At 44.3% G+C, this 9,802-nt stretch overlaps 1 protein-coding gene across 1 annotated transcript in view; it reads right to left on the reverse strand.

Moving 5' to 3' along the window:
- LOC111155756 (potassium voltage-gated channel subfamily J member 6) overlaps positions 1-9,802 on the reverse strand; it is a 282,902-nt gene that overhangs the window by 69,662 nt on the left and 203,438 nt on the right. Inside the window, exon 3 of the mRNA XM_022516141.1 lies at positions 2,976-3,896. Within this exon, the coding sequence (XP_022371849.1) occupies positions 2,976-3,896 (921 nt within the window). The remainder of the gene's footprint in view (positions 1-2,975; positions 3,897-9,802) is intronic.

A 9,802-nucleotide genomic window follows, 5' to 3' on the forward strand; every position in this document is an offset into this window, starting at 1 on the left:
TTTTATGAGGCTAGAGGACTTATCAGGTGGAGGGTTGAGGCCAGATGTTCAGGGCATTAAAGTTCAGCAAGACTCATGTCCTGCCTTCAAGGAGCTTGCTTTCATTTGCTAAAAACATACCTGACTCTGATAGAACACAGTGGGCTTGCTGCAGTACAGCTGCCGTGAGAATATAATACGTCAAGGGAACACCAACAGACCTATGCTAGGCCAGGACGCTCAGCAGACTGCAGGACCCCAGTGGATACCCAGCTTACTGCAGGATAGCTCAGATTCCCATATTGGGATCACTGTGTAATCACAACATGCGTGCCAGGAAGAGAGCGCTGTGGTGAGGTTGCGGTGTGGGGCTCATCCTTGGAAGAGGCCTGCTAATTGGGATCGGTGATAGTGGTTTAAGGCCAACTAAGACATTTTGGAAAGGAATGAATAAAATGGAAATTGTTTTGTGTCAGCTTGCTGTTTTCAAGGCTTCTGATTTCCCATCTAGTGCTACAATGAATAATTAGATCCTTGCGAATTTGTTTTCCTTGGTGTGCATTTGGTCCACATTTATTTTTTTCCTGTGGCTTTGACTCCTTGAAGCATTCCCTCTGTCATCCCTCAAAAGCCTGTTTGGTACCCACAAATCCCATTTGGGTTTCTCATTCACAAAGAAAAAGCATCTCACTGAAGTTTAAGAGATCAGATATTCTGGGAGTACTGAACTGTATGAATTCCATCAGTAAAAGATAAAGACATATCCAGCTTCCAGATAAACCCGGAACTTTCTAGAACACTCTTCCCTCCACTTAACAGAAATTGGAAAATTATTTATTTATTTTTTTAAAAGAAAATTAACAGTAGTTGCCTTTCCCCAGACACAGGATAAGTATTTTGATTCTTTTTGCTGGCAACTACCAAGTTTTCTCTAAGAAAGCAATAAGAAAGACTTCTGAATGCTTTGAGGCAAGTATCACTGTTAATTACCAAGAGAACAGTGTTCCTCCTTTTAAAAAGCCTCACTCATAACAAGCTGTCATCAGAAAGACAGGGTCTGCCTCAGGGAGAATTCCAACTCAGGGACATTACAAAGATAATTTGCTTATTCTGGATTCATTTATTTTTCAAGACTGGGCTTTGGTTTGAGGGAGCATGAAGCTCAGCTCCTGCGATTTGAAGCTCAGATTAACACCAGTAACCGGAGGGTACATTTCCAGGAGCTTTTGCTTTTTGAACTCAGAGATACAATGGTAAGAAGGCTTGTCCACTTCCTTCCCTCATGTCCTACTGGGAGAGTTTATAGTGAGAAATATTTTTTTGAAAATTTAAATTTAATTAGCCAACATATAGTACATCACTAATAGTGAGAAATTTAATATTAAAACCACATCATGAGTGTCATGAGTGGTCAGTTTATGCTGCCGGCAGCTGTACCACACTAGCTACCACTAGGGGGATCCAGAGTCCCTGTGCTCAGCAGAGGTGGGAGAAGTTTCTGGTCTGTGAGAAAATGACAGAGCTCCCCATTTGGATTCTTTCCTCCCCTCTCTTCTCACTTTCCTTCTCCTCTCTTTTCTTCTTCCTCCTCACACACAGTCATTGCCTCATGAGTACATGGGACAGTCAGGCTCAGGGTACAGATAGCCCTGTTCACATGAGCAGCTCTTAGTATTTCACATGAATTATTTTGTTATTCTCTGTAGCCATTTCAAATTAGGTCCATGTTCCTTTTGTTTTATGGAAAGGAGCACATGCCAACCATTGAGCTCCATACAAAGACTTTTACTCACATTTTCATTGCTTGCTGCACTTAAAAAAACCTAGCACAAATGTTTCCACCACTCTAAGAGAAGTTAGTTAGAGGTTATGACTTTGCCTTTTGGGTACTGGGAGGTGGAAATAGGGGATCAATGACTTTCAAGGAATGATCAAGATCAGGTTATGGGCTGAAGAAGACTCTGGGGCCAGGTTGTTGGCTGGGCATTTTTGGATTTTATAGATGAACCATGAGCCTCAGGTTGCAGACTTCAAAGCACAGAAGGGCAGACTTCAAAGCACAGATCTTGCATATCTAAAGAAGATTTTAAATCTAATATTGATAACTCCAAAGAACAGGAAAGAAAATAATGAATTTGGGTTCCAGTTAATACTTTTCCTGTGGGGCACTGTTCTTAGCTTAAGTCAGAATGTAAGGATCTATTTTGTGGAATGTTACTGATGAATATGGGCAGAACCTGCTTTGCTGTTGGGATGTATAACACGTATAAAGTTCAGATATGAGTGAAAACATCAATAAAACAGACTGTTTCTCTATTTTGAGGACAGGTCATTTTCTGGAGAACACACAAATGATCAGCCATTAACAGCAGAGGGGTCAATAGGATTGCAATGAATGGATCCTCAATTTTTTTCCTTTCCTGCTAGAATTATTTACTGGATCCACAATGTTACGTCATTTGGGGGTTCAGTGGGTAGAGTACATGGAAAGACACCTCACCTGCACTTGATATAAAAGAAAAGCCAGTGCTATGGGTCTTGCAATTGGCTTCCAAAGAAGAGGTGAAATTACATTTTTATTAAAGCAATTTGTCAGGCTTCCTTTGAAAGGCTTAACTTTTCCCTCCAGGCTTGCCAATAAATAACCTCAAGTATTTAAATTAACCAATGTTTTAGAGCCACTTAAAAATGTCTTCGGAGATGGATAAGATTTTAATTTAAGGAAATACTTGGAAATTTAAAATATAATAAGTGGTGCTTTCAAAAAATTATTTATTGATTTATTTTCCAAAGGTTCTTAAAAAGTTAAATTATTAGACTTCTTGGTGGGTACACCAAGGTTAGAGGACACACAGGCATATTATTTCATGAAACAAGGGGATGGAGAGAATAGTGAGTGAAATTCAATTTTCATATTTTATCATAAATAAGTATGTCAGATCCAGCTTAAAATGAACATTGATCCCACAGAAAACCCAGGATGGAGCACACCTTACCTGTAGCTTCCACCATTCCTTCAAGGATGACCACAATTTCCAGTTCCTCTTTGGGCAGCTGGGCTTTGGAGATCTCCCAGAAAGGACTCTGTTGGTTAATTTCGTGGCTGATTATGAGTGGTGATACCAGAAACAGACGGTCATCCCCGGTGTAATACCCTACATTGATATCTGTTTGGTTCAAGGGGATGAACTCACCCTCTGAGGTCTGTTTGGACTTGATCAACTTGGCTCGGATGGAAGCCTCAACGATGTGGGAATTCCTGAGATCCCCTACTCGGAACATCAGGCATAGTTTCCCATCCCTCATGGAGATCACTGCATGGGTGGAAAAAACCAGGGTCTCTGCCCTTTTCTTGGGTTGTGATATTTTTACAAACATGCATCCCACCATGAATGCATTGACAATAGACCCCAGCACAGACTGGATTAAGAGGAGAATAATTCCCTCTGGGCACTTGTCCGTGATGACCCGGTAGCCATAACCGATGGTGGTTTCTGTCTCTATTGAGAATAAAAAAGCAGAGACGAACCCATTGAGGTTGGTGACACAGGGAGTCCATGAAGGGTCCTCTATGTGGTCCATATCTCCTCGGATGTATGCGATTAGCCACCAGATCATCCCAAAAAAGAGCCAAGTCACTGTGTAAACCATGACAAAAATCAACAGGTTGAATCTCCACTTGAGATCTACTAAGGTGGTGAAGATATCCGTCAGGTAGCGGTAGGTCTCCCTCACATTGCCATGGTGGACGTTGCATTTCCCATCTTTCCGCACGTACCTCTGGATTTTCCTTTTGGTCCGGTCTCGGCTGATGTGTCTTGGCAGGTCATCCCTGGCCTGCTTAGGCAACTTTGGCTGGTGAATGGCCACAGGGCTCTCAACATCCTGATCCATGGAGTCGCCCTCCAGGACATTAGCTGGTTAGTTTGGAAGGAAAAAAAGAAAAATGGAATGAAATGCTGGTTCTTTTGGGATCATGGAAACCACTGTGTATGGTGTATGGGAGTGAAACCAAATAGTATTTGTGTAGCTTTTAACAGAATAGATGAAGCCATTTTTATTTGGCATCTCTGGACAGGCCTTTAGTTGACATGGACTCCGGTGCCTTGTAATCTAGCTCATGTGAATACTTCCCCACCCTCCCTGCCAGGACAGAGCTTACTGCTGTGAAACTGTCTCCCTCCAACAAGTTCTAAGAGTCAGCCCCTACATGGGACATTCCATCTGAGATGTCATCACATTGGGGAGGCAACACACCCTGGATAAAGAAATAGTTCAATTCAAACTGTCTTGGTTCTGCCACTGAGCAGTTGTGGACTCTTGGACATGCTATCTCTTATGGGATGAATTGTGCCCTTCCTCCCATCAATGTTGAAGACTTAGCCCCCAATGTGATTGCACTTGGAGATAGGGCCTTTAAGGAGATAACTAACAATAAAGTTGGAGCCCCAATAGAATAGGCATCCTTAGAAGAAGAGGGAGAGACACCAGGGGTATGCACCAGGGTAGGTGCACACAGGTGCTCATGTAAGGACACAGTGAGAAGGTAGCCATCTGCAAACTAGGAAGAGAGGTCTTCCAAACCAAGCAAGGTGGACAGAAAGGAATCCTGCCAGCTTCTTAATCTTAAACCTCCAACCCCACCTCCCACTCTGATATTCTGTTATGGCAGGCAGCCCAAGTAGACTAACACATCATGTGAATTCCTTGTGCCTGAGTTTCCACATTTACAAAATCATGATCATGTCACCAGATTTATAGGGTTGTTATAAAGTTGAATGAAACCACCTATGTGCTATGTGCTTGCATGGAACAGACTATAATAAATATTCCTTTGTCTTAAATTGTGCCTGTGCTAGTACTCCCCTTATATAGGGTAAGAATTTTGAGTGAGCTCTTCAAACTGTGACCCGAATTTCAGAGCTGAAAAATAAAAATCCTGGTTTATATTGGTAACATGCATGCCTTATACTCTAATGGTTGATTTCATGCCAAGGTTAGGAAAAATAAAGATGTGGGGGAAAAGTTCTCTTTCTATGTGTTACACGTTTTATTTAGTTTCTGCCTCAACATGTAACATCTGCAATTTTGGCTCATGGTTATTTCCTTTCTGACAGCCTTCATGACTCATGCATTGGTACAGTCTTTAGCTAACAGTGCATTAGGAAAGCTCTTCTAGAATCTGAGTGCAAGGGAAATTTGGAAATGATACTGCTAGTAAACACATAAGCCACTGTATGAAACTACTTGTTCAGTCAACAATTTTAAAGCTTCCTAAAAGTCTTTTTTTTTTTTTTTAAAGATTTTATTTATTTATTTTGTCAGAGAGAGAGAGGGAGAGAGAGCAAGCACAGGCAGACAGAATGGCAGGCAGAGGCAGAGGGAGAAGCAGGCTCCCTGATGAGCAAGGAGCCCGATGTGGGACTCGATCCCAGGACGCTGGGATCATGACCTGAGCCGAAGGCAGCTGCTTAACCAACTGAGCCACCCAGGCGTCCCAAAGCTTCCTAAAAGTTTTATAAGCCGTTTCTTACCCCAGGCTTTCATCCTGAGTCTTTGACTCTGCCATGCATTTTTCTCTGTGGTTAACTACTTGTTCCCCTGGGTTAAAGGAGAAGCATAGTCTGCTGAGAAAACATTTACCTGAATAAGAAAATAGTTGCAGAGAGGACCTGAGTGGTATCAACTTCAGTTATAGATTAACCTTGTTCATGGTTGGTTAGTTTCCTTAAAAATCAATCCCATAGATCTGTTTTTATATTTCAGCACAAGGAAGAGACAGCACCTGGTCTGCAGAACCTGCGGTTTGGTTTGACAACCTTGACTTTGAGATCACTGCCCCCAATAGCCTTCATTTGTAAAAGAGAAACTTTGCTTGTCCGTTTCCTTCTTCCAACAAAGAGACCAGGACAGGAGTCAAAGGGAAGCAGCTGGGCTCAAGACTCAGGATGGGATGGAGGTGGTTGGGGTATCTGAATGGAAGCAGAGGCCCGCACTCCTACAAGGTGGGGATGTGTGTGGCCCAGAGTGGTCATGCCTGAGCTCGAGCTACTAATTTTGCCCTGGTTGGGAGTCTCTAAATATGACTTCATGTGGGATGAACTCTGGACTCAAACCCACCACGGTGGGGAGGCTTTGTTTGTAGGACACAAGGGCCCAGGTGGATCTGGTGTATGGTTTTGCCGTGACCCAGGTGGTAAGCTCTCAGACTATACAGAGCCACCTGAGTCCTTTGTCCTCAAGTCCTTCAGTCCTTCCAACCCAAAGAAGCGGGCTTGTCAGATTAGATGACTCTTAACAGTCTTCAGTGATATTTCACACTTTAAAATGTCACAGAGGAAATATACTACCCCCGCCCCCCACTCCCCCTTGAAGGTGTTTCCTTGCTTTTCCTGGCTAGGCCATAACCTTCAAATTCAGGCATTTAACCTGACATAGAGGAACCTGTCTGAATGGTTAATGAGTGAATAGAGACAAGTGCTCTGGTTACTCCTGGGAGCCTGCCAGTTGATCCACCAAATTCTTTTTTTGTTGTTGTTTCCTCTTTTTCTAGCTCAGGACTGGGCCACATTTCCCAGGTTCCTTTGCATTGAATCCTGGCCTGCCTGGAGTTGGTATGTCTTGCCAATTCAAGGCTTTAAATAGAGAATGTGTCCCCTCCTACGCTCTTGCCCCTTCTATGGAAGAGTCAGAAGGTGGTAGAGGGGCCTGGGTCCCTAGACAGTGGCAAAGAGCTGCCATATGACTAGAAACAAGAAAGAAAAAGATCATGTTTGAGCCATTATGATTTTGTGTCTATTATCAAACCCAGCCTTATCTCTCATTTTATGGGCAGCCATACTGACTCCGAGAAGCAGAAAGAAGTGTCATCTGGGGGACTGACATGGGAAAGAGCAGGTAGAGAAGAGGGACTGTTTGAGTATGGCCTGTACAATGAACTAGCATATGGTTAACCGAGGTCCTGGGTTTGGTATTAGGGAAAATGTAAATGCATATGCTGCTTAAGTGCCCTTTTAAAACAGTTAAAAATGGAATCAAACAAAGAAAGCCAAACCTCCTGGGGAGGGGGGTGGGAAGGTGGCCTTTAAGGGTGTCCCTGTAGATGAGGCAGTGGCTGCAGGAAAGTTGCATCCATGGGAAGATGGGGAAGGGGTTCAGAATATGTCACCCCCCCCCAAACATGCCACTTTGGCACACTGATTATTTTTGAATTAAAGATACTTACAAAAGAGCTAGTGCAAGGCCCCCGATCCCCCTGTTCTCTTGAAAGCAGGAGATTAATCTCCCACGTGACAGAGGCATTTCCCATACGAAGAGGGCAGAAGACACTCTCACCACAAGAGACGGGGAATTTGGGGCTGAGAAGGCTGTGTAGACAAACCTTGTCAAACTAATGCGCATCTTCCTCATGCCTTCTTCACGATTTATGACCCACAACCCAAACTCCTTTGTCTTGCCAATTCTTCACACATTGTCTCTCTGTCTGAATAGACAGCTTCCTGCTCTGTCGCCCGTCCTGTCTGTGCTCTTCAGTCAGGCTCCCATGGACACGTGTGTGCTTTTCTCCTGCGATTCAGTGATTCTTAGGCCCAGCCAGAGAGCCAAGAAGGAGAGAGGAGAGTGTTGGCTTTGGGCAGTGGGAATTAAGGTGGGGCCTCTTTCTTCACAGGGGCCCAGGGCAGGGGCAGGCAAGGGATTGAGAGAAACCACAAAGCCAGTGACATGTGAAAGGACTTGGGGAGCAGAAGACGCCGGTGGAGGAGTCCCAAGGGGCAGAAGGGTGAGGCCAATGGGGAGCGGGGTATGGAGTGCGCAGAAGGAGGACCGAGCCTCCAGGCTGTGTGCCAAGTAATTGCGGGAAGCCCTGGATGAGGGAAAGCGGGGCATCTCAGCTCTGAGCAGGGAGCGAGGCTCAGCAACCCTCAGCAGGAATGCAAATGCGTGTAAGGGAGATCCATAAGGAAACTTCAACGATGGTTCCTAACGTTCCTTTCGCGCCTGGAATCCCAGGTGTGGATTTGAGGGGGAATGTGAAGTGCATTTGCAAGAGCTTCGGAGCTACTCAGAGCCGCATTTGGAAAGGGGACCTGTCACCCCGGGATCCTGCACAGCCTTTGACGTTAACGCCGGCCATATGGTCAGACCCACCCTCCGCACCTGCTGGTCCTTGCGCGTGCTTTTGCCGGTGGCTTGACCAGAGAGGATGTAGAGGAGCTCTCTGCTACCTGTGCAGTGTTGGACCGTGGGAAGGAGGACCACGGCGGCAACGCCGAACATCCTCATGCTTTCCTTCATGCGCTTTTTACGGGATTTTGGCTTAAAGTAAATGTGGGTCTCTGTGTTAAAGCCAGCTGTTTCTTATCCCTCTCTCTCTTTTAGAAAGGTGAACAACTGATGGGAAAAAAGCCAAGGTGCAAAATAGCCTCGTGTTGAAATTTAACCTGAGAGAAATAATAGCAGGGGACCGAGCCTCAAGCTGGAGGGGTCCGACCCCTGAACCGCTGGGATCCTGCTGTGGAATCTGCAGGGCCGCTCTCACCCAGGGAAGGCTGCTGGGGTGCCCTGGTCAGTATAAATATTCTCCTGATGGGAAATTGTTACATTTCAAATTACATATGAATTCTTCAGGTGATGCTTCCACTGACTAGGGAAATATTTGAAAAGTACCTCAAGAATCTTTAAGGCATTTCAGAAAACCCAATAGGAAAGCAGGAGAGATCTCAAACCCTTGTGCAAAAATCAGACGTTGGAAGGACATGCAGACCGATGTTAACAGGGTAACTCTGAGTGGGTGGTTTATGGGTGATTTAAAAATTAAAAAAAAAATACTCTGGTTTTTCTGGATTTTCTAGAATGAGTTTCTATCACTTTTATAATAAAAAAAAAGAAAATTTCAAATAAAACCTTTTTTTTTTGAGACCCTTTTAGTGCATGATTTAAGGAATCGGAGAAAATCATAACTAGACCCCCACTGTTGGGGTTTGAAATGAAAACATTATGTTAGGTGAAAAAGTCAGATATGAAAGAGCAAATATAGTATGATTCCACTTACGTGAGGTACCTAGGAGAAAAAAACGCATAGAGACAGAAAGTGGAATAGAGGTTATCAGGGGCTAAGTGGAGAGCGGAATGGGGAATTATTTGTTTGTGATGGTAAAAGAAATTCTGGAAATGGATAGTGGTCACCATTGCACAACATTATGAGTGTACTTAATGTTACCAAACTGTACCCTTAAAAGTGTTTAAAATGGTAAATTTTATGTTACATATGTTTTACCAAAACTTAAAAAAATTACCTACTCAAATAGTTTACATGTTACCTTGAGTCCTTAGATGGTCTATCAGATGTGGCTCACTTTTATTTTACCTTACTTTCTTTTTTTCACCCCTGAATCAAAAGAATGTGGTCAATGTGTTTCAGCATTCTTGATTACAGGCAACTTAAAATGCGGGGCATTGGAGGAGGAGTCAAGATGGCGGAGAAGTAGCAGCTGAGACTATACTTCAGGTAGCGGGAGATCAGCTAGATAGCTTAGCTAAAGATTGCAGACACCTAAAATCCAACGGGAGATCGAAGAGAAGAAGAACAGCAACTCTAGAAACAGAAAATCAACCACTTTCTGAAAGGTAGGACTGGCGGAGAAGTGACTCCAAAGCGACGGGAAGAGAGACCGCGGGGGGCGGGGCCGGCTCCCGGCAAGCGGCGGAGCAACGGAGCACAAAATCGGGACTTTTAAAAGTCTGTTCCGCTGAGGGACATCGCTCCAGAGGCTTAACCGGGGTGAAGCCCAGGCGGGGTCAGCTCGGCCTCAGGTCCCGCAGG

The sequence above is a fragment of the Enhydra lutris genome, unplaced genomic scaffold (genome assembly GCF_002288905.1).
Source record: "Enhydra lutris kenyoni isolate GAN:26980312 unplaced genomic scaffold, ASM228890v2 scaffoldscaffold43, whole genome shotgun sequence".
NCBI lineage: Eukaryota > Metazoa > Chordata > Mammalia > Carnivora > Mustelidae > Enhydra > Enhydra lutris.